The following is a 25,397-nucleotide window of genomic DNA, read 5'->3' as shown; positions in this document are numbered from 1 at the left end:
TCTTACATGGCTGCTGTGTGCTTCAAACAAACGAATAAATAAATAAATAAATAAATAAATAAATAAATAAATAAATAAATAAATAAATAAATAAATAAATAAATAAACAGTGTTTCATATTGTGTAGCATAAACTTCACTTTACATTTGAAATAGAAATAGTCTTCCTTGGCCCCTTAGATATGAAAGCTAAAACATAACATTCAGCATCTGAATACTGAATGAAATTAAACCCTTAGAGTTCAAGCAGACTAACTAGTAGCCTACTACTTCAGAGTAATATCCGAACTATTTGCCAATATGCCATAATATCATAAACCTATTTTGTGGGGCTGGAAGGCTCAGCAATGTAAGACTAACTGATATTTTAAGTTATGATGAAAATTGATATGCTGAGCTATTAGAGTTAAAATGATGATTCTTTACTATTATTATTATGCTCATAATATTATATAATAATAATATTGTTGTTGTCTCAGTGGGCTATCCTTGGAAATATTGTTGTTAGCCCAAGTAGTGTGAAACGTGTATTCACGTGTAGTTGTTTCTAAAACGAAGTTGTATAACTTAAGTTTTTACACAGAACGTAGCGGGGAAAGAAAGCAAGTAGGCCTACGAGATAATTTAAGCTTGCATGTTCTATAAGTGCTCCATTATGACATATTCGCTGTAATTCGAGTTGTTATGAAATTCCCTACCCGCAAACATTCTAAATAGGTGTTTCAAGGAAAACATAAAAAATGTACCTGACGACTTATTGTCAAGATAGCTGTGGCGTCACAATGATAGCGCCGTGCATAATATATATTTATGAAGTAGCCAGCGCAGAGTCGGATGATTGATTACACGAACTACGATGGCATGCTGTTTTCCTAATCCCACTGTCTCCTCCGTGTGAGTCATCACAATAATTTGAAAGATAAAATAAATTTCCATGGCCACCCCATGACCGCTATTGCCTGCATGGGTTATATTTATAGTAGGCTCGTCTAGATGCAACAAAAAGTGGTATGAAGTTGATTTAGCAGTGAGATGTTGTTATTAGTTAATGCGGTACAATAACCATCTAATAGGCTACCAACTGAAGTAATGTTTTATTTTTAGGTCTACGGACTCAGACGCTGCCGGGCAGGCAGCCATTCCCAACAAAGATCAGGAGGGAGAGACAGAGCAGTTTTTTGACAGCAACGATGAAGGAAAAGAAGACGATGATATGAATGCAAGAGAACAAGAGCAACAGGCTAAAGCAAAAGAGAGGTCACAACGCCCCGAGCCCAGCATTACACGCCTCTATCACAGCGCAGTCAATAGGAAACGTGAAATGGAGAGAATTGACAGGGAGAACCAGGTAGGCCTAAGGCGATATTCATTTGGGTATTCAGTAAAACGGTTTTTTGATGCTATATTTGGCATTGATGTTTTGATGGGTTGTGTAGGTTAGGCATTGGATTGGAAATGGATTTTGTTACGTATTCCAGTTATTGTAACAGCCTACGAGTAGGCGAAAGTAGGCATACTCCAATTGGAAAATTGCCAGAGGGCAAGAGGGCAATTGTGTCCTATTCACTTGCTAAACGGTAACTGGCTACTAGTCCTCACAGTGGGATGCTTCAGTCGTTTTTCTGTTTGCTTGTCCATTATTATTATTATTATTATTATTATTATTAATATTATTATCATCATCATCATCATCAAATGTGTTTTTAAAACTACAATAGGCCAATGCTGACACAAAATAACCTTATAAGCTAACTCAGTAGGCTATGGTAAGATCCAGAGACAATGCGGGACGGACCATGCAAACTGTCCTAATATGGTTCATTTTCATGTAAATGAGCGGCCAAGGGTGGCGTGTATTTACGTAACGTCGGGCCTATTGGCAACAGAAATTATTCAAATTCAATACTAGTTAAACGCTGTTGTTTTAAACTGGACTTTTCTCGTTATTTTCAGTTATAAATAGAATTCACGATTTCTGAATAATGTTTATCAGGCTTGTGTAATAATTTGGAACAGTTATAAGGTTACACATTGGAAATAGGTAAGTAAGCAATGCATTATAGCCTACTGCTTCTTTATGGTGTGCAGGCATGCATAAATGTATGCACACATACCCTAGAAAATACTGATTAAGGAGAGTCATTACCACAGTGTAGTTAAATTCGTTTCAAATGAAATTCTCCATTATTGTGCATTGTGTTAACCAGGACATTGTACCCAGTCTTGTGGCTCCATGCTCTCTGTTCTTGGATCGGGGTAACTGAACATGGCCCAAGAAAATATTATTCTCTGCCTTTCATGAGTACTGTATTCAACGCACTCCCCACACAGGCTAGAGGCTTTAGAACTGATTGCTAGAAGTTGGTTACATTCATTATTCTCCCGGACAGTGGTTCTTATCTTGTGCTGTCTGTACACATATTAATAAGATCTGAAACACAAAGCAGTTTCAATGTAAGCACAAGGGGTTGTACCATCATAATTCATCCTTTAATTGCTTTAGATTGAGTTGAGAATGAACCGATGCGCAGGCCTCAGCATGTTTGGCATGAGCCTTTGTGGAGCTGGATTATTCACTTCCCACACACACTGGCAGTGTGGAAATTCATGAAATTAAAAAGATATTTTTGTAAGGTATTGGTGAATAAGAAGTGAATGAAAGTATTACTTGTTACCTGAAGCACATACAGGTTGTACATTCCTTGGACGTACCAGCAAACAGCTTCTACATGCTTTAATGTTCTGACATGTGCTTTTGAAGGTATGGATGTATTTCGTCCTCAGGCTCTCCTGAAGAGGCTGGACACCATGAAGCCCTCTCGAGGAATGAGCAGAACCGAGCAGCTGGCTGACTATGACCGGCAGGCTCCTTACAGGGGACTACCCGCCCCAGGCCCCTCAAATTTATTGGAGATGCGCTCACCAGGTATTCTGTCTTCCACATAGTCCCACTTGCTGTTCTAATGACACTATTTTAACTACTACTTAACCTACCTGTTTGTTATTCCTCGAGAGTCACAAATATGTTACAAACTCACCATTAGATCGCATGACAGTATGACAGCAGCAATAACAGCTGACATACAAAGGGTTATTTTCACTCCGTGCATCTCTTCCTTGCGTCCTTTCCTCGCATCTTAGCTCCACCCAATGGAGGATGCGAGGAAGAGATGCAAGGATGAGATACGAGGATGGAGAAATCAAGGCAATATGTTATAACCAATAGAATGCCCTTGTTCAGCCAAGCATCAGTATGAAGCCACGTCAATTACAGACAGATGTGGAGGGCTGGATCCGCTGGTGGATCATTTATATGTCACGTGGTCTGAAAAAAGACTCAAAGGCCGCGCTCGTGTACCCTCGGTGAAGCATCCTCCAGGCACCTCCTGTCTCCTTGCTGCTCCTAGGAGCATTTAACGGATTGGAATGTCTTTAAAGATGGCAGACCAATTCCTAAGCCTCTTGAGGACTGAGGAGACTAGGATGGATAAAATAAGTGATTGGAATGTGACTCTGTGAATGTAATGCAAGAATAAAATAAAAAAAAACATAGCACTTAACAGGAGGCAGCTTCACCATCTGTATCAAACCTGGAATTACAATAGGATGAGTACAGTACAGCTCCTCCTTGTTGGGGGCCAGGCCAAATCAAGTCTCCTTGTCTCACTACAAATGATCAGAGCTGCATTCAATGGCAATGGCCCAAAGCACTGCCAACCAAAAGAGATTTGGGGCAATAAAAATCCCTCCCTGCGAATTTTAATTGAACAACATTCAATTGCACATCTCGAAAGGATGTGATAGGTGTGTTTGTTTTCCCATGCAAGCAGCGCCCATGCAGGTAGCTGCAGATACCTTTATGATTTAAAACCTACTGATATCAGCAAGTTTAGCCGTGCCCTTATGTCCCCACCCAATGCAGTTCAATTCAATTCAATTTTATTTGTATAGTGCTTTTTACAGAGAACATTCACAAAGACACTTTACAGAGTAGCAAGGTAAGCGACAGAGCAAAAAGAACAAACAGAAAAAACACCAGGCCTCAACTCACAAATAGCAAGTACATGAGGTAAAAAAACTTGCAGTGGGGAGAAAACCCTTAAATGGTGGTTCCCCAATGGGAAGAATTCTTGAGAGGAACCTGGCTATGGAAGGGGAGCCCATCCTCCACTGGCCGGCCTGGTGTAAAAATGCATGCACAACTGCATGATTTACCAAATAGGTTCTGACGAAATAAAACACCAAGAACAGGGGCCTGTATCACAAAGCAGGATGACTGAGATAGCTGGATAACTGCTCGGAGTAAAACCCAGAACCCTCCCAAATCTGGAACATGGATCAAACTAAAAATAGCTGTTCTGGGTTTTACTCACTGCAGTCATCGAGCTAACTCACTAATTCTGCTTTGTGATACAGGCCCCAGATGTATGAGGATGGTATGAGTAGGATACTAATGTGAATCCTAATCTTAATTCGTATGTACAGTTTTGTTTGATGGCCAAGTGAAAAACCATGTGCGGTTTTATTGTTTTTATTTTCCTATTACTTTCCCTTCTGACAATCTTTTGTCTTTATTTTCTTCCCCTAAAAGATCATTTTAAGCTGATGCTGAAAGCTCACCACTCCCGGGCAAAGCTGTCTGGATTCCTTCAGTGATTCCTGTCTTTCTGGCACCATCGTGTGAGCCTGTTCATGAGGGACCAAAGCAGGTCCCAAACACGCATTCCAGATACAACTCAGATTAGCAAATTGTAACTTCTGTCGTCTTGGGGTATCTCAATAAAGTTACTTGTTGAATGAAGCGTTGTATGTGTTATGTGACCCCTGATACTCACAAGTTTAGCAATAACCAGGAAGTTTGCCCTATGTGACAAACAGTTAACTTGCTCAATTTAAAATTAAGAAATGCACTGAGTGCAACCAGAAACCAATGGCAGGTTTATTTTTACATTCAAACAGAAATGTAAACATAACAAAGTGACCTAAAACGAATAGAAAAAAACTACGCTGAGGCTTGCTGAGAGCAGAGAGAAGAGATCTGACTTACTGGAACAAAAAAAAGAAACAAAAAGTCTTGCACATACTATCTTGGCTGACTCCTAATTATATTTTTTAAAAGAAGAAACAAGAGCCTGCCAAGAAGTTTGGTCACAGTTTAAATTAAATGTTAACAATAAATACCTCAGACCCAGTTGAGCTCAGTTACACACCAGCAACCAAGCTCCCAGCTCTATTTGCAACACACCAGGAGCAGCCATTTCTTAAGCAGTACCACAGCTTGTATAGGGTCAGGCAGGTGGAAGCCTTCAGGCATCATCAGCTCATCAAGGCAGGACTCAAAATCACTGGGAGAGAGAAGAGCGAGTGAGCAGCAAAGGATCACCAGCAGGGGGCAACAGCGTCACCAACATGTGAACAGCAGACACAGATCTCTGCATGCAGCAACGGTTTAATAGTGGAATATGCAATAGTATAATGTAATAGCAGCAATAATAATAATAATTATCTTAGTTGCTTTTCAATACTGTTTGCTTGAGATCCATGAGCCCATCAAGGGCAGATTTGAATTGAACTACATTTGTAAAATAGTACCAGAGAAACAGTCAATTGGTTTTTTTCAGTAATTCTGGGGAAATCTGTGTTTATATACAGCAGAAATATGACGTATATAGTGCCATGGCTGGGGCATGTGTTTTCAATATTAAATCTGATGGAGTGTTTTTATGAAACAATTTTGTAACAATTTTCTACAATTTGGGATTGGCATTTACCTCAGTTGACTGATATTCAATATGCATCCAAGGGGCACTCCAGCTGAAGAATGTGCAGTCCTCCAAAACATTCACTTCAAAGCTATTATGTATTCATCCACAGTATAGACAACACAGTTTGACAGGACAGTGCTGCAGGAGAGCAAGAGCCAATCAGAGGAGAGGGAGAAGAGAGGGACTGAGAATATGAATGATAACAAAAGTGATAGGAACAGGTGGCTGTGATTAGACCCTTGTGACTTATGCCATTCCTGCATTTACTGCTGCATTACCAGGTTAACTGTTCAAGGCTGTCAACATAAGGAGGGGGGTAATGACATGAGATGGGAGATGGAGGGGAGGACAGGGTTTTGGCAGAGAGGGCTGAGTAGAGAACACACAAAGAGGGGTCTGTAAAGCAGAGAGGGGGCCAAATACCCCCACTTCCTTTGCATTCTGTCACTTCACTTCTTCCTTGATGCAAATGAGATGTTTGTTCTCTTTGTGGGGAATGTGAAAGTGGTTGCACAGCACCAACATTTGTGGAATGGGGAGAGCGTATCAGAGGACAATGGTACCTCCTCAAGCTTCCATATATTTCATAAAAACGAGTCAGTTGTACATTTTCTGAGCATGCAAACACATGGAAACCAGAACAGTGATGGATCATCCCTCAGTATGCCTGTGCTACTTCTCAACTCTGTCTCTGTAATGTATACCCACTTACATCACATTGTTTTCTGTAGGGATATTTTTGGATCAATTTCTGAATTAGATTGAAACTAGACCATACACTAAAGACTGTAAGCTACAACCTTAAAATAAATATTACAGATATAATCAGTTTCATATTTTTTGTCATGTTTTTTTTTTTGTTTAGCTTAATCATGGCTCCTTTCTCATTTTGTTAAAGAAAACAGTTTATTTAACAGTTATCTCATATGGTAAGATATCCAACCTAAATATCATATTTGTCAGTTACATTTTTTTCAAACCATATGAAGTATGATGTCAATTAGGGTGTCAATTTTTCTAAAAGTCATGCATTATTTTTATTTATTTTTTAAGAGCTACTGTAGCAGTTTTGGGCCTGTAGCCAAGCTAATTTAAGCATTGTTGGGCTGAATTGCCTGTTCTCGTCATTATGTTATGATATATTAATAGAATCATCATGATTGAGTGAATGAATCTGGCTCCTGATTTTCCCAAAAAAAAAACCTTTTAAAAACAAAACAAATCCAATACACAACCATGTGCCAAAAATAGCTTGTGTAACCGATTTGAATGTTCAGGCCCCTCCCAAACTGTAGTACACTATATTGCCACCAGAGGACACCTAAGATCCCTGTTGGTTTGGCTTCAGCTTTTCCCATGAAATGCCTCCTGTTTTTGATTGTCTTTGCCTACATCCCTCAGGCTCACTCCAGTTGTATAATAAACAGGGAGTTGTCTTGCTGTTCTTTTCAGCATTCAAGATTGGTGGCCCCAAATAAAGTTGTCTGGGCTAGCATGGTTCGTTTTAACTTAAGAGCTTTCCAGACTCGGAAGTGCCCGTGTGAAGAATGTTTAATCCTGAATTATGGTGTTTTTCCATCTCCTTGCCATGTTTGGCCAGCTTTCAAAGCTTGACAATAGCAGGCTGAGTTAGCGGCGATGTTTCTGGGTTTGTGAGAGCTGGGGTGATGGTTGAGGTTTCTCTCAGCAATAAGCCTCTTCGCTTGCTTCTCGTCCCTGCCAATAGCATATGTCTTTCCCAGATCGGGCCAGTGTCTTTGTACCTCAGGATGGCTAATGGTGCATGGTAATTAAATCCCTGTGTCACAAAAGGGCCCAGTGCCCTGCAGCCAAGGAGACCACCCGGACCTTTCTCTGTGACAGCCATGCACCACCTTGCTCACACATGGGGAGACCAGGGGGCAATGGGTATGGGGGGGAGAGAGAGAGGGGGTCACATATAGCTCTGACTTATATATATGTTTGGCACAGTGCCCCATAAATGCAGATGTCTATGTATGCATTGTACAAGCATACATGAATATCACACAGGCTGGTGTTTATTGGTTTACTACAAGTGTGAAGGACTGTTATTGTATTCTGCGTGAAGGCTGTTATTGTATTCTACATATGGTATGGAATGTTAATGTAATGTTAATTATATTATTTTCACTGTAAATGATTTCGTTTTGAAGTTCAAGTCTGAGATATCCAGACTCAGTTGATTTCATATGGAATTAAATGCAGATGAAATTACATCAAGGTCTGACAGACTATTGTGTAAATAAAGTGGCTTAAAAAAAGATGTCCACTGCCTCTCTGCAGAACACATGCATGCAAAGTCATTTTAATTCATTTACGATGCAAATCTATTCCACTGGCCTGTTTTTTCTCAATTGTGCAACAATAACAGCTCCCCCCAGGATCTTTAATACTGTTTTCATCAGCAGTATACCTTGATTCAGAAGCACAATTAATTGTCAGTGCCATAGGTAATCATATGCACACACTATGTATGCATCAGTCTTGCACTTCACTGCTCAGAGAATCTGGGTCACACAGCCAAACTGTGGCAATCAGTGACCTCCATTCCTCACTACTGTTCCACTGAACCTCACTGCTCACTCAACTGCCAGGAGTTTGCTGAATCTGCATGTTTGCCTACAATTGTATTTCATTGTCTAATTTCCAGTGGTCCTTATTTCAACTTTCAATAAAGTTATGTATTTTCAACTTTAACACACACACAGAGTTCTCACGGAAATGCCAAAAGTGGTCACACACACACACACGCATGCACACACACACACACGCACACACACACAGTCTACTTACATTCACACACACACAGGCTCACACAGTCTACATACAATCACATACAAATGCACACAGTATGCTTATGTAATTCACATAGACACACACACTTTCAAATGAGAGGGAAACAATCTTTTTAAATGCTACACTTGCTACATTTTTTCAAGATTACTAGTTAACTGATTTCTGTGGTGAGTACTACTCCCTTGCCCTTTCTTTCTCCATGCAGCTCCTTACGCTATTCTGTTTCCTTTCCCTTTCAAAGACCTTTCTCCTTGTGATCAACGGCAAGTACAACAGTAAAACCCCTTTGAAGATGAAGGAAGTTTATAAGTTTATTTCAAGTAAATAGCATTACAAGATTATGAACATCAGAAAGCTTTTGCACACAGATTGTCTATGAATGTGGCCATTCCTTAGCATGAGTAACTGTTGTTTAACCACCATATTCATATATCCTATCACCATCTCTCTCAGGTCAATACATATAGTATATTAAAGTTTGTCAAAATATTATATATATCTTGTAGTTTCTATGTAGCCAGATATTTGATTTCTCATAATATATTATGCCACATTCACAGTGATATCGTGGTGTAGGTACCCTTAATTGTCAGGTCAAAGTAATTCAGCATTATGGTTTGCCTCTCTTCACTGTCTCACCCACACATACATGCTATGAGCACTGTAGCTGATGGACGTGCACTCCTCCAGTGCACACACCCGCAATCTAGGAAATGTTTTACACCCTGTGGTCCGCATAGCAGCACTGGAGAGGGCAGACACAAAAAGCCACTATTGGGTGGAACTAAGGCAGCAGTAGACAAGAAACCCTGGCCGACTTAAACACATCCTAACCCTGGTGGGATGAGGTGGACTTCCTGTCTGGCTTATGACATAGCCAAAGCTTACACCTGAAACCACCACCCAGCCTGCACTCATAGGGAGCCATTAAGATTGTTAGGTTTTATAGTCTTATTATGCCACTCAGTACATTGCTGTCTGGACTACCCTATTTGTGGCTAATGAGTTGGTCCACTTGTTTTGGATCAACAGGATCTTAATTTATAATACATCAGCATCAGCCAGAGTAGGACTATTTATATGAATTCATTATATCAGCAAGTATATTACAGTTTATTTGCTATTATGTTAAAGTGCATCAGTCAGTATATTATGATTTATCTGCCAGTATGTAAGTTCATCAGTCAGTAAACCACAATTTGCTTGCCATCATGTTACAGTGTATCAATTGAGTCTGGGTAATAAATCACAGTGAATTGCATCAGTCAATATATCATAGTGTAACTGTCAGAACATCATAAATATGTCAGTGGATATATAGTAACAGTATCAGTAAAGTACAGTACATTACTTCATTCGGTATGATGCAGACATATATAAGCATATTACAGGCAGTCACTAAGTAGTGCTGTTTATCAATCAGTATTTTGCAGTGTCTCAGCCAATGAAATCATCAATCTTTTTGCTATATCAGTGTTTTCCAGTGCATCAGTCTGGTTTCAGAGTATTCTAGTCAGGGAGATGGGGGAAAGCACAAGTCAGAAAGTGTATGCTTTGCCCCCTCGAGGCTGAGACATTTTGGTGGGCAGGGTGGGCAGGGAGTGGGTGCTGATGGGGCTGCCCACCTGCTGTGGAGGGACGTCCCGCTGTTCTAATTGGCTGTCTGCCCTGCCCCTCCGCCCCAGCTCTGGTGAGGAGTAGTGGTGTCTGTGGAAGCATGCGTCATGGTCGAGCGCTGAGGAGGCAGGGGGCTTCTTACTGCTGTATTTTAGGAGTCGCTCCTCCACTTCGACAGTTACCCCTCCCTGCAAAGAACAGCACATCTGCACAAGCTCGCACACACACACACACAAACACACACGTGCAAAGGCTTGTTCTCTATTTTTGTAAAGTCACATCCACGCCTAACTGAGTCTGTACTCCACCCTGATGGAACATGTAAGTATCCCTGCTCTGTATCCCTCCATAGTGCCATGGCATTATGCTGTGGTTTCATGTAGGGGCAGAGACAGCAAAGGGAGATGCCAGAGTGTGCAAAAGAACGTTACCATGGGAATGGGAAATCACTTACTATAGTGCAGCAGTTGTTCCCAAAATTTACATCTGAGAGGATTCATTAATAATTGTCAGCATTCCTCAGAATGAATTTGGTTGCAATGGTCTGTTCAATTCTACCAATTTATTTTCTTTCTTACTGTGCAGTCCCCAGCTGTAGTAATGGTTTCTCAGACTTCTAGTGTGACTGTCTGAAGGTGAGGCAGAGAGTGTGTGTGTGTGTGTGTGTGTGTGCGTGCGTGTGTCTGCATGTGTGTGTATTTGTGTGTGCCTGCAAACCCCACTCAACCAATCATGAGGCTCTCAGTAAAATCCAAACGCTATCGTTCCACCACATTCCTAGCCAATGGTAGCAGAGAGACCAAATCTCCACACGCAGAGCTTCCCGTGGCAGAATGCTGTCATGCCACTCCTCTGACTGGCCGCTCATTTCACTGACCACGCCTCACTCCTATTGGCAGATAGAAGCCTTGTGCCCATGGGAGCTGCTGCCTTGCTGAAGATAAACAGAAGCTAAGGGAAAGAACTCCCAAAGCATTATGATATGGATGAAATATTACCAATATTCATACACTAAGGGTGTTACGTTTCAGTCAGTTTTATCAAGTCCTACTGCCTGTCAGGCCAATGGGTAAAAGAGACACTGAGTAATCATCAGTTCAGGTTCATGATCAAATTTAATATTCACTTATATGAAGCTAAACTTAAAAACACATAAAACTCTTTATGATGAAATATACCGTACATGTGTTTGAGATATTGCACAATTGATATTCCTTTAATATAGCAGCTTAAGCACTCAGAAAGAATATGGTTCTCGAATCATCATATCGCCACTAGGTTAAGGCACATATGTATGCCTTTTATGGGGGTAGGAGGGAGTTAGGAAGCATAACCCCGCATTCAGGCTCAGAGAAAGAGTGGGAATATTCTTCTTCACAATGACTGTGGCTGGCAGCATCAGGTACGGTTGCTATGACAACAGTCCTACTGTAGTTAGTGTGTGGCGTGTGTGTGTGTGTGCAAGAGAGAGAGAGATAGAGAGAGAGAGAGAAAGGGGGAGAGAGAGACAGGTCGGGCATGAGAGAGAATTGCGAAGACAAAGCCACAGATAGACAGAAGGTGAGCGTGAGATAAAAATAGGGAGAGAGAGGGGGAGACAGAAAGTACTGATATGGACTGGTGGGGCGAGATGAGGGTTTGAGACATAGAGATGGGCAGAGGTTAGATGTGTATCAAAGTGAGAAAGACTTTAAGCTCTCCAGGTGTGCTGTCAGAAAGAAGGAGCAAAAGGGGAGGGAAAGAAAGAAGTAAGTGACCTCACACGGCAGGGCACTGGGGCAGCTGCTGGGTCCTTTTAAAGAGACTGCCCACCATGCAGTTTCACTGGCACAAGCCTGCCTCTCCTGCAAATATTAATCACATTTATACAGTGATGGCAGGCTGCCCCACTGCCCTCACACAACTAAACTCATAGCCAAGAACTGAGCCAATTTGTAGGCTGTGCAGCGAGGAACAGGGCCCTCTGTTGGGTCACCGGGTCAATTGCAGTGTACTTAGCTGGAGTTTAAACCTCAGGTTTAAATCTCTAGCCCACACAACTGCATTTCAACTGGAACAACACATTCTTATTCCACAGCTTTGGGTCACTGCTTTGGTTGTTATGCCGTTCTGTGATCTAGAGGTTTAAACCTGAGGTTTATACTCCAGCTAAGTGTATTGCATTGAATTCACTATGTTTTGGAAGTAGATCTATTTTGTTTATTTGTTAATTATTTTGTAGAATTGTGTGCATGTATTTTTGTGACTGCTAAGAGAGAACATTGCCTTGCTTTCCAAACATGTATTACCAAATGTCATTAACAGCTGGCTATACTCTGCATCCATTGCTATCTATCTTGCTGTAACTTAAAAGATGTAATATCCATGATCAATACTTATTGAGCATTACAGGGGTACCAAGATTATGTATAATGCTTGTTGTACAGTGAATAGCATGATTGTAATAGAGTCATGACTACACTGTAAACAACAATTCTTATGGCAAAATCTTTTCAAAACACCGTAAAAATCATGTAAAATAACTAATTTATAACTCATTATTTGACAGCCATCTCATAAACTAACAGGATTTATACAGTTGAATAAGAGGATTTGCACAGTTAAATAAGAGGATTTATACAGCTTTTCCCTTCATTAAATGGTTTTGCACTGGCAACATTGCTGCTGTTTTTTATTTATTTATTTATCTTTTTAATTGGATGTTTATACAGTTTATGAAAATGAATGCATTGGAGAATAACAAATTCTCTGATACATATACTGTTTTCATCCTGTTGCAAAGATTTACCAACGCCGCAAGCATTACCACATATCTCTGGCTTCTCTTTTCACTGCATCTTGATGCTCCTGCATGAACACAATGCTGCAGCTAATTAAATCACAAATATCGCCTGCTGATGCCAATTTAAGGGCAAACACATCCCACTGCAGCTAATGTTTACTTCATATTCATTTTGCTCAGTGCCTGTGCGTTCAGTCTTGGGTGCTGCCATTTTCACAGGCATAGTTACCATGGTATCCCACAGGGCTTCAGAAATTCAATTTAGAGGAATGTTTATAATGAGAGACCATGCAAACTGTGTGGAGATGGTCTTGAGCTACCCCAGCCCCCCATTGCCATTCCACTCAGAACCCCAGGACTAACAGAGCCCCTCTGTCACAGTCATGTGAAGATGGTGGTGTCCCCCATTATAAAGCACATAATGACACAATAAGGGACATACCAAACCTGACCTCCTGGTGCGCTGGCAACGCAGGGTCAGCAAGAAGCGACAAAGATAAACAGACAAAAACATGGGGAGATGGCAAGCAAAAGAGAGAGAGAACAAGAGAGAGAGGAAAAGAGAGAGTACAAGATCATGTATGTGTGTTTGTGTGTGTGTGTGTGTGTGTGTGTACGTGAGAGAGAGAGAGAGAGAGTGAGAGAGGTAATTGATATTGAATTGATATTCATCACTGCTTTCCTCTCAGGGATAGGTTGTGGTGGTGGTGAATGTTTTCTGTGTGTATGTGTGTGTGTGTGTGTGTCTGTGTGTGTGTGTGCATGTGCGTGTGCATGTGCATGTGTTTGTTTGTGGGAGGGAGGCTCCCTGGCAAGGGAAGCAGAATGCAGCATAGTCCACATACAGGCTTCTGTGGGAGGCATGTTCAGAGCACCAGAGCTCATTGTTTCAACTGTCAAAGGGATCAAAGGCAGAAACAATACAATGACAGAACAAATCTTATTCCAGTCCTCTCAACATATCAGTTCTCTCAGCGAAACAAAGACTAGCTCTGCTCACATCATACATGCGGTTGCTAAGCATTTTACAGCATCACAAAAAAACATTAAACAAAACTTCAGAGTATTCTGCAGTTCAAACAACAAAACTCATGACTGAAACAGTGTCTACACCTATAATATCAACTGAAATGGTAATTCCTTGAAGGAAATGCTCACAGTAAGTTAGTGTATTGCATATTGCGTGTGCTGGGAAGGCTGGAGTAAAAAAGCATGGGCCTGTGTGGCTGCGGCTTGAGCCGAGTGCGGGTTCATGGGTAATAGTGCACAGGCCAGAGAGTGGGCGTGAACATTTGAGAGCGTGCTGAGCGGGAAGACTGTGAGTGACAGGGGCACAGCTTTTGGCTTCACATCGTGTATATGAGCATGAGAGAAAGGTGAACAAGTAAGCCCGTGCAGAAATGAAAGGTAAGTGACCTGACATGTGCAGTCTTGAGGGGCGGGCACTAGCGACAGGTCATGTGTGAGCATAGAAGACTGGGAGAATGGCCGGGTATGTGTGAGTATAAGCGTGAGCGTGAGGGGTGAATAACCAGACGTGGGAGTCTACTTGTTTTCTGAGTGTGTGGAAAATCATGGGTGACTAGACTATCAGGCAACGATGAGGACAGAGAGAGGCGGGAGACGTGCAGGCAGGTGGGTTTCTATTGGTGAAGGAAAAGGAGTGTGGATGAAAGCTGGTGAGATCCAGGGTAGAAATATCTGTTTCGTAGGTGACTTAGGTGCATTAACTGTCTTAACTACTGCTTGTATTTTTTCCATAGACTGCGTTGTTGCCGTTCTCATTGTTAGTGTTAATCAGTTTAACCTTCAGGGTCCAAGTTGAACTATGCGGTTGTTCCCTGCACTTGGACCGGTACTTCTCTCTAGGGGTTTCGTCATACTTGTTCCTGGTTATGGTTATACACTTTGTTGTACATCGCTCTGGATAAGAGCGTCTGCCAAATGCCTGTAATGTAATATAAATACACCCTCAAGCTCAACAGTGGGATTTTCCTCAGTGTATTTTGGCGAGACACAGCGTAACTGGGAACTCAGTTTCTTTCTGAAGGCAATGACACAGTTAATAAAATTAATCACCATATTTTTCATGTTGGATGCTAAATCACTTTCCAAATAAGACTAAATGAAATATAGCACATGTGGTAGTTTTCTTCACGTGAACAAGAGATGTTTTAAGAGTACTTATCCTTCTAAAAGCCATTTTTGTCCCATGTAGGGGACATTAGTCTCTGGTTTTAAGCTCAAGAATCATATACTGCATTCTACTAAGCTGAAGCCTGCTGTTCTGTGTAGAGGACGTAAAATAGAAAAGTACTTTACCAATAAAATACAACATTGTTTTTCGCCCTCGTCTCTGGAGGTTATTAAATCTCACATGCACTGAGTGGCAAGACACCTCATTTCAAAAAAGGCAATGAGAGAATACTTTCATTGCAGACAGAGCATGTGGCAGTGTCCAGCACTGTGCTGTCCAGTCAGTGCGCCCGCTGTCCAGGGTGCTGAAGATTTAAATACAGTCCTTCAGCTCACACTGTGCCCCATGTGAACAGTTGTGCCCATATGCCTGTCTGTGCAACAGGTCGATACAAATCACAATACAAGGACTACGGTCAGAATTTACAAGGTAACCAGTTAAATAGGGAATAAAAGATGAGAGAAAGTGCTGATTTACAGAAGCACACCATCATATGTTTACTTTTTATAACAGATTTCATTAACTCAGATGGCAGAAGGCTGTATTAGGCTGTCACTCACCAATAAGGCAACCTCTAGATGAGAGTGCTATTGGCCTCATACCATGAAGGTGTGAAGGGATGGGGAGGGATGTAGGGAAAAAGGTCAGGGGTGGGAGGCAATGCATATAAAGCAGGTCGCTGTGCTCCTGGTGGTTATATGAGAAAGAGTCATAGCATGAGTACATATCTATCTGCATCTGTAAGTGAACAAAGGCCTAGCGTTCTACTAACTACTACTAACTGAGCATGTCTGTGACATCAACAGGGCACCTCTAGCAGCAGCGAACAGACACATACACGCACACAACCAGACTGTGGCCACAATGACACACACACATACCACCCGACAATCAGTCTCGGTGGGCTTTGGGATATGTACCAGTCATCAGGTCATACACAAGATATTATTATTATTATTGTGATCATTATTAATATTATTATAATTACTCATGATCATTCAATGACATACTTCTGGATAAACAATGTAACTCCATTCACATTGCAGCTGAAGTTACACGTATGTGAACTGGCTTCAGAAGAGTGCGTGTGTGCGTGTGTGTATTTGTTGGAAGGAGCGATATTTCAAAGCAGCCCATAGCTTCAAATACTAATCAGAGAGATAAAGAGAGAAAGGGAAGGAGGAGCAGAATAGACCAGGAACACACAAGAACTGCATCTTTAATGTTAAAAAGGTTTATTTCAACAACAGTCTGATTTTTTTTCTGTTTGTATTCCATATTCCCAAAAAGTACAAAAAAAACCCAAATACATCAAAGGATTAGAAATCACATCAATGAAAACGAAGACACATTGTGTTTTTATATCAATCCAAGCATTTTTTTCATATATTTATACATACTCACTGAATTAGTCAAACAAACATCAAAACCTCTCAGTAGCTTTTGTTTTGTAACTTTTTTCCCGTAAATCTTTTTCTTTTGTACAAAATACACCAACGCATGCCGTTATTCAGTAAGGCAGGGGAGGGCGACAGGGCGGGGCTGGGCTTGTGGGGACTAGGAGGGGGTTGGACTAGGGCAGGACATAAGTAGGTGTGTGTGTGTGGGGGGGGGAGGATCTGTTGAGTGTTTCTGCTGTGGCGCTGATCGGGAGTGGTGACAGTGATGTAGACGGCAGCGAAGGGGCGGGGACAGGTTGGGGTGGGGGCAGGGCGGAGGCGCCCGCGTGTGGCGGATTGTGGCATTACATCATGTTGTTCTGTAGTGAATTTACCTCCGAGGAGTTCTCCTCGCACGCCGCCTTGTTGTTCTCATGTTTGGGGGTGAGCGAGTTCTGGATGTTCAGGGGCTCGTCCTCCTTGGGCGGGGGGGACTTCACCGGGTCCTCCAGTTTGTTCTGGGCGTTAGGATCATCCTGCAGGACGACAACCCGTTAGCGTCACACTCACACACCAAATTCTGACCACAGGCGCTGGAAGGACCACATACCCACCCATGATCATGACCCAAACCAAATCAGGCTGTTGCTATACCATATACAAATTTTAATGATGTAAAAAAAAATGTATTACTATGAATAGATAAAAAAATGTTGCCTTTTATAAAGATGGTTCTTGTGCATCAAATACAAGGTCATAAAATTCAATACATACTGCATCGTGGTCATACAATCCATTGGCTTGCCCACTTAAAGTGTATGTTTTAATACATATACACTTCAGTTTGGTTAAAGTGACTGAGAATACCTATGTTAGACACTGCCTTTTTGTATTGAGAGCTCATATGGAACATAGCCACGATGGCTAGTTTTTCTGATCTCCATCTCCCTCTGAAGCTGCTCTGTGCTGACTGCAGCCCAGCACAAAATGAAGAACATCCCTGTGAAAACAGACTGATTCTGGGTATGTATTACAATCCTTGTTAAACAGTCCCTTCATCATAGAATTTAAATCATGGTTTCCTTATTGAAGTATACGTGGTCACTGACTAACTGACCACATGCAACGGACAGACAGAGTTAAAGGGGCTGCATCAGAAGACCCTCCCCCCACCCCTCAAACTCATGCATGCATGCAGCCTCCCCCCCAGCAATACACAACCCCTCAGGGCCCCAATACAGCCCCCTTTCTCAGACCTGTCCCTCCTGCCTTGTTCAATGTTCTTGTGGGAGTGAGAAAAACATTGCACTGCTTTGTAGCAAGCCTCAGTACAGTAACACCTGGAATTAATATGGCAGCCTCATTAGTGATGTAATGATGAAACAACTTTTCAAATCACTGCCATATAATCAAAACAGTAGGAGCAAGTGTATGTTTCTTGGCAGCAGTTCTCCCAGATTAGCCTCTTATGCCTGTAAAGTTTGCACTTTTACAACAAGGCAATGGAATGAAAGCAGCTTCTTCTTGCGTTCTCCTGCCAAGGAGCCAAAATGCACATGTGACATCTCAAGTTCATCCATTTGTCATCTGTTCCCACTGCAGCAGGATACAAATGCCTTCATCACATGCTAATGGTTCTCGTTCAGCTCAGGAGAGCAATCAAATGCACACAGTATGACAGGAGCCCTGTGGGCTGGCTGCTGCTGAATTAATGGTGTGTTCCCTTCATTTTGAATAGTTGTAGTAAACAGGAGCAGATTTACCCCATTTGGCGATGGCTAGATTGTGACTTCAGGCAGGATGTGGGTGTAACCGACCTCTTTGGCTACAGGATAAGGAGCTTCTTTTCCTCCATCGACGTGAAACTGGAAAATGTGTGTTTCAGCATCTTTTCTTATTTCAATTTTTTTTCTTTTATTGGAGAAGGGTGGGGGTGAGGGGAGTACTTCTGTTTTCCCAATAACACAGCAAAGTCATTAGGAATCAAGGGGAAGATGGCAATGAGTATGTCTCTCTCCTTCTCTTTTCACTGCATGATCTGCTGCTTGATAAATACTGTACTTTTCTCAATGCATCTTATACAGGGCTACCTGATCCTTTTTCTTTTGATTGACAGTAGTTTATTTGAACACAGATAATTTGCCCTTTTTTACTGTGTTGCACCTTTCAATTCTCCGGTATGGTCTTGTGAACTGAATGTGCTCTAAAGCTTTCACAGCCTGGTGTACCACATAATAATAGTTACTGACTCATATTATATGCCATTATGTATGTGCTAGGGCCAGACAATGGCTGCTGATGTTAAAAAATGTAATAAAGTTCTCCAAATATTGCTCCAGCAGTCATTAATTCAAAGGCAAATTAGATTAGATTTTAATTAGTCAGATTTAAAGAGGTACTAAAATGTAGGTGGTTGGTGTGACTTTCTTGGGCCAAAGCAATAACATTTAATGTTTTGATTGAGCATCAATGCAAGTTGTAAGAACTGCTGGAATGCATGGAAATAATGAGCTGTAGTTTTCTGCTCAATGGTAGATGAGTTTGAGTTCATCACACTCAAGACATTAATTTTAGAAATATACGTTTAAACAAAAAGGCATGGGACTCAAATGGACCACATTATGAGTCAGTGTAAATTTGTCACCAACTGCACAAGTGATTGTGTGCGAGTGACTGTGTGTGTGTCTGTGTGCGTCTGTATGCGCAAACGTGTTGGATGGATGAATGGCGGGTGGGTGCAGGGAGGAGGTCTGTGGACGGGATGGCAGAGATGAACATTATGGAAGGTTGTTGGAGTCAATACAGAAGGAACTTCACTGGCACAGCACAACATGGCTCAGCACAGAACAGCCCGTCAATCAGGACCAGACAAAAGGAGCATGGAACACGTCTATTTCCCTTTAATAAAGATGTTTTTGTGCATCTAATAGAAGGTCAGAGGAATCAATACATATTGCATTTTGGTCATATTATGTGTACTTTCCATAGAAATACTGATCTAGCTCCGCTCTAGTAGCAGAGGCAGTGTCCAGTTACACAGTGATATGGCCCATTTAATGTTCTACACCGCAAAATCGGTTCTGGAGTCTTAGCTCTTCTGTGACTGTCAGCGCAGCACAGGTAGGAATACATTTCATCCCAGTGTGATATTTTAAACAAAAGCACCCAATACCATTGGACCTTGCAAATTTATGATCAAATGCTTCTTCCAACCTCTTCATCAGCTTCCTCCTGACAGGAAGATGAATGGTCAGATGAACAAGTGCTGACATGTTTCTTAGGCCAAAGTCGGCAATGGCAAAGTCCACATTCAACCCGAGGCCATGAAGCTCATCCATGCACCGCAGTATTGTGCCCTGAAAGAATGAGCCATCCCTAAGCTCCATCTTGTACTGATTCAATAATGCAATATTTTATTCTTCAATATGGGGTGATTCTGTATTATAAGGAATGGGTGGCAGCCCTAAAGGACAAGGTCTACCAAAAGAGTAAACATTTCAAAACTGAAGCAGGACTACAAAAAATAGATAAAGACAACAATACATCTTATATGTAACTGTTGCTTTTTTCCTGTCACTTCCTCCCACTTTGCATAATCTTCACTGTTCTCAAGATGCAGTGGAAAGCAAACACAACAGTGTTTCCAGGAGCCATGTAGTTCCTGTTGCAGATAGTTCCTACAACCCAGTGGGAAAGGGCCAACTGACTCTAAGGGGTCAATACAAACAGGAACCAAAATGCCTTACGGTGGCAAACTGCTTCAGTTGTGTATTGATTGTATATGTATATTCACATTCTGCAATGTGCTCACATCTCTACTGTTGTGTGCACTTTTAAAGCATGCATTTAATCCTGAGATATGGGACCTATGGGACATATGAAGGTTGGCTGGATCTAGGTGGTTTAATTCAGTTGCCAACACTGCATCGATCCATGACAATCAGCATAAATTGTGCTCTTACGGGTAAGCAGAGATGCTGATGGACACAAACTAGCCAGTTATCTTAAAAGATAGCGTCTCCAGTGCCAGCACTTCATTTATATCAGCACCTTCCCAGGGTCCAGCCTCCCACTCACCCTTGAGCTGACAGGACAATCAATATCCAAGCCCTCAGCACTTGAATCAGGCATGGTTTTTTCAGGGTTTGTTCAAAAAAATTCACAAGCAAATAAGCAGAAGTCTACAATCTCAGGAGGGCCCTGTCATGCGTTTCTTTCTTTTTTTCTTTAAGGAATTGCAGCATCCAGAAAAGATGCCATTTGTAAACCCATCAACTTGACTTTTCATATTATAGCAAATGATTAATGAGAGTATCACTTGTGATAGTGGAGAAATGTATAAAGATTTCACTAATGAACTTGTATCTTTTTAAAATCATAAGTAAGGTATTTTGCCTGCCAGTTAAACCCTTGGTGGGCAACAGTAATAATTTGCATGATTCAAAATGATTTATATTTTCTGCCTTCCACTGGTTATGCATCTTAACTAGTTATTGTAACTAATTAGATTTCAGACTGCATGTTTAAGGATGAACCTGAAATTGATTACACCTGCAGTAAACAGGAAATGGACTGCACCACTGCACAGGGAAGCTGGGGGTGGAGGGGTGGGTCCACGTGTTGGTTCTTGGGGTCAGTTGGTTGACAAGGTAACAGGACAATGTTGCCCAAGTACTGCGAGGGGTGGACAGGGGGAGGGGGCGTCATCTGCAGATCTGCTTACCTCACACTCGGGTTCCTCTTTGGTCTTACACTCCCAGGTGTATCTGCTCATGGTTTTCTGGGTGGGGGTGGGGGGGTTGGGAAAGGGTTATAGTCCTCAGAGATAAAAACATATTTAAACAGGCAGAGAGAAGGAGAGAGAGAGACGATGGGTGGGAGCGCCAAAGGAGAGGAAGCGGGGGCTCTGAACCACCGCTCACCGGCTCATCCTGAAAAGACACCCTCGCCTCACCCACTACAGTGAGCCAGTTGATTCCCAGCTCATTTCCATATCATGGGAATTACTGTGGGCACAATAAATAGCCTTTTTACCAGCATTTCTGTTTTCGGTTTACCGTTCATTCAGAAATGGTCTGCAATAGGGTGGTATCTGGCTGCACCATGTTCGCTTTTGAGATATCTTGGTAGTCCTGAAACCTGAATGGATACAGGTTTGCAACTATTTACTCCTGCTGGGCGAGGCCAGACCACTGTTCACATTATAATGCCCTTTACTGGGAATGGGTCTGTTTTCAGCATTCCTATGATAGACACAGCCACTGAATGTAATGGCTTAATGCTTAATGACATGAATGAGCGGCGCTACATCTTTCTTTGTGTTAGCCTATTTCAATGAGGGTTAAAGCGACATGAGATTATTGGTAGTGGTGCTCTGATTGGTGTTAGTGTTGGCGTTGAGTGGCTGTGTACTTACAGACTTATGTCAACACACTGAGATTTTATGAGTGTTTTCTGTTGAGCAGGAAATTATAAAATGATGTCATGATATGCAGAGATCCAAATGACGATAAAAAATATCATATATACTCAGGAATATTACAAAATACTCTGCTAGACTGATATCATGGGAACTGAGCAGAACAGAGATGTTGTGGTCAGTGAATCTCTCTCCACCTCTCCTTTGATTGGGCACCATGGCCCAATCAAGTTCTGAAGTGGTTGTACCAGACCTGGCAGGCGTATCCCACCCAAGGGGACAACGTCCAAGTTAGCTCTACAGAGAGTGTTCTATTGTGCCTTGTGATGCTGTTAGACTGCGTGCTCTCTTCCGCCCCCTCCGGGGAGCAGTGAGGTGCTGCATCTCAGATGTTTATCCTGAACGGCCAGCCACCAGGATTTTTCCTGTAGCGTTACATTTTTCACACAGCGTCCACACCCCACCCCCACAAACAACTCAAATTAACAACACCCTCACTGCCCATCACAAAACTGTTTATCAGGATAAACACATGAAACACACAGATACAGTATAGCAGCAGCGTGACAAACATGCTGCAGTGCCACACATGACCAATGGGGGCACATGCGAGCAGTCAAGCATACAGTGACCGAATAATGCAAAGGTGATCAAAAAAGGAAAAAGGAAGAGAAGGAGAAGGGGGGGGCGCGGGCGGTTCTCTCAGGGTCGAGCTAGCAGGAGCTGGTTGCCCCAGTAACAGAAGCAGCAGCAAGCTCTATCTGTTCCATGGTTCTCTGATGAGTCTTAATCCCTCTCCTGTTACAGAGAGTGTTGACTGCAATGTGCAAATGTCTGCCTCGGTATTGATCTACTCCAGCAGAGTCAATAGATTTCTCATCCCTGCTGAGGCCAGACTGGACTGTATTCACCTTGAGGAGTGTTCTCTGCCCTGGGCAGATGTCTTGAGTCAAGAGTAGACAAGTGGTTTGCCTTATGGGTACATATATTTAGGTTACTAAACACAGCAATTAGGTAAAAATCTCAGTAATCTGCTGCTATAGACTGGCTGCAGTGAGTCCCGGTCAACAGGATGAGACAAGACAGAATAGGCTGTAGTAAGGCCCAGGGGGGTAGGCCAGGAATTTTGGACTTGGAATGTGCAGACTGTGCTGGAAAATACCTGAGCTTTTTCTGAGTGACCTTGGGACACTTTGATGATGGTGAAAGTGTATTCCCAACACTCCATCCACTTGAAATATGACCAAATGCAACCCCATAGAAACGTTCACATCAAAATGAAACCAGATATACAGTTGAACTGCAGAATAAAGTAGGTGTTTTCCCTATTATATCTTGCGGTGGCACTGTCTCATTTTATTGAGACGGTTGTCATGGAAAGCTTGTCCCATGGAGAGAACCCTCCCTCCCCCATGGTAAGCGTAAGACCCATGCAGGAAGGGGAGAGAGAGACAAGAGGAACGTTACCTGACATATAATGTTATCATAGTAAGCCAAAGCACGCGCATGAGGAAGGGTAGGCGGGGTGTCACAAAGTTTCCTTACATTTGGGTGGGAGCCCTCAGCGATGGTGGACAGAGAGAAATTATCATTGTGCTGCTCCGACGGAGGCCTGTACTTACTGCTGTGGGGGGAGTGGGGGGGGGGGGGTGGAAGAGTGGAAGAAGGGGAAGAGGAGAGGGAAATAGTAGAGGATAGACAAAAAATGAGAAAAACAGAAGGAAGAGGTGGGGAAGTGATGACAGAAAAACAACATGGATGTGTAGATGGATGGTGAAAGAAGGGCAACAGAGGAAAAGAATGGCAACAGAGAGGCAAAGGGAGGTGTCCAAAGAGGCGGTTATGCAAAAACAGAAAAGGTCAATTTTTGATGATGAGGAGAAGGGTATAAGAACCGGAGATGATTAAAAGAATATGGAATGATAAAAATGGAAAGGAGGGAGGGAAGTTAGAATGAAAAACAGGAGTACCGCGGGAGTAAAGGAGCAAGAAACGAGGTGTGGGGAACAAAAACAGGGAAAGAAAGAAAAAGAGAAGAGAAAAAATCAAGAGAGAGAAGCATTAGTGTGAATCCAGCACCTCAATTCACAGACAGACACACAGATCCCCACTGTAATACAGCATGGCAGATCACAAGTCTAGACAGACTGCTTTGCTCAGATGTGTGTTCTGTACCAGGATGCTGTGTCTCCCAGTACTTGCCATCCTGCCCCATCTCCAGCCTTGCAAAAATGTCCTACAGAACACCCAACATGACCTAGGCAGACAGTAAGATGTCCCAGCTTTATAGTCAGAGCCAGTCCTATAGGACATATTTGTAAGAGTGCCAAATGCTCTCATTGAGCCCTGTGGCAGCATCAGGGACCAAGAGCTATAGTATTCATCTACATCTGTCTTCACTGTCTGCTCTCATTCCAATACATCTGGGGAATATAGCTGTTGGCTGAATGCTGTGGTGCTTGTTTAGCCACTCCCCCTTAACCAAAGCCCTTCGGCCCCTCCCCATTCCTCCCCTCTGCAGTGTAATCACTGCACAGTCTGGCTCAAAGATAAATATTTAATCATCAGCATGATTGGCTAATCAAAGCTTCGCTAACGAGCAGAGAGAGCGCCTTCCAATTAGCCTTCCCTGGCTGTGAGTCTGGCTCTCCTTTCCATCTCCTGTGGAAGAGTAAGGGGGAGGAAGGGAGTAGCAGAGGGGGGAACTTAAAAACACCAATCTTATCATCCCCAAATGGCAATGGATGGGCTGTTTGTACTAGTAATTATTTTAAAAGCAGTTGGATTTGACATGGCAATGGATTGATATACCCAGTGCACCACTGAAGTCCCAGTCACACTGAGAACAGTAAAGATAAAACAGAACACGTGCCATAACAATAATAATTTGGTCACTACTTTAGCTCAATGCCAGAATGATAATTGTAAAAATGACTTAAAATGACGACAAAGTGACTTCATACAGCAAGAAACTCATTGATAGTTGTCTTGAATGAAAAATCAACTTCATGGATTGATGCTGGCAAACACTGGATCCATATTGTTATAGTTCACAGTAGTAGATTATACATTGTTGTAGTATTCAGCATGGAATGCATATATGTGAATTGTGTGTGTGTGTGTGTATGTGCTTATGCTTGGTTGTAGAGCATTTTGTGGCAAATGGACATATATCAACTAAATCAAAAGTTCCTCTTTATAAAATAGGTGTAGCAGTGCTTACAGAACACTTTGTAGCCATTCACTTCATACAGAATTACTGTATACGGCTGAGGTATGCAGCTCTTTATAGAGTGCTAATGCAGGTAAGGTGGACACATGGCCACTGCAGCTAAATCATGCTTAGGAGTCACTTCAGTCTGAGTTTACTGAACTGGAAGCTTTCTTTGTTGCTTTCGTATGGCAAGCTCAGAGCACAGAGT

General features: G+C 42.2%; 2 protein-coding genes across 12 annotated transcripts in view; one reads left to right on the top strand and one right to left on the bottom strand.

The window, feature by feature from the left end:
- The first annotated feature begins 330 nt into the window (after positions 1 to 330).
- Positions 331 to 4,800, top strand: LOC118212967 (cilia- and flagella-associated protein 97-like). 2 transcript variants are annotated; one of them, XM_035391552.1, is made up of 4 exons: positions 331 to 348; positions 1,104 to 1,347; positions 2,784 to 2,925; positions 4,591 to 4,800. In XM_035391552.1, coding segments are annotated over exons 1-4 (453 nt in total). In that variant the 5' UTR covers positions 331 to 346; the 3' UTR covers positions 4,656 to 4,800. The 2 variants fall into 2 exon arrangements, with proteins under 2 accessions (XP_035247443.1, XP_035247436.1); XM_035391545.1 differs by lacking the exon at positions 331 to 348 and adding an exon at positions 654 to 893.
- Positions 4,801 to 8,879: 4,079 nt separating this feature from the next.
- The window catches only part of LOC118214434 (chondroitin sulfate proteoglycan 5-like), a 36,936-nt gene continuing 20,418 nt past the window's right edge, over positions 8,880 to 25,397 (bottom strand). The window contains exons 4-7 of one of the 10 annotated variants that reach the window (XM_035394414.1): positions 23,521 to 23,596; positions 21,280 to 21,336; positions 16,952 to 17,092; positions 8,880 to 10,404 (exon numbers count right to left, since the gene is read on the bottom strand). In XM_035394414.1, coding sequence (XP_035250305.1) covers positions 10,120 to 10,404; positions 16,952 to 17,092; positions 21,280 to 21,336; positions 23,521 to 23,596 — 559 coding nt within the window. In that variant the 3' untranslated portion in view covers positions 8,880 to 10,119. Of the gene's footprint in view, positions 10,405 to 16,395; positions 17,093 to 21,279; positions 21,337 to 23,442; positions 23,600 to 25,397 lie in introns of those variants that run through there. The other 9 variants (XM_035394405.1, XM_035394386.1, XM_035394376.1 and 6 more) reach the window with 9 other exon arrangements.

This window comes from Anguilla anguilla, chromosome 1, assembly GCF_013347855.1.
Source record: "Anguilla anguilla isolate fAngAng1 chromosome 1, fAngAng1.pri, whole genome shotgun sequence".
Classification (NCBI taxonomy): domain Eukaryota; kingdom Metazoa; phylum Chordata; class Actinopteri; order Anguilliformes; family Anguillidae; genus Anguilla; species Anguilla anguilla.
This window is presented reverse-complemented; position numbering and strand designations above follow the sequence as displayed.

Bases quoted from the DNA above. Each gene is read 5' to 3' on its own strand.
- LOC118212967 (XM_035391545.1), top strand. From the start codon at position 856: ATGGCATGCTGTTTTCCTAATCCCACTGTCTCCTCCGT. The intron at 894-1,103 runs GTGAGTCATCAC...TTTTATTTTTAG, and splicing joins AATCCCACTGTCTCCTCCGT to GTCTACGGACTCAGACGCTG. The intron at 2,926-4,590 runs GTATTCTGTCTT...TTCCCCTAAAAG, and splicing joins ATTGGAGATGCGCTCACCAG to ATCATTTTAAGCTGATGCTG.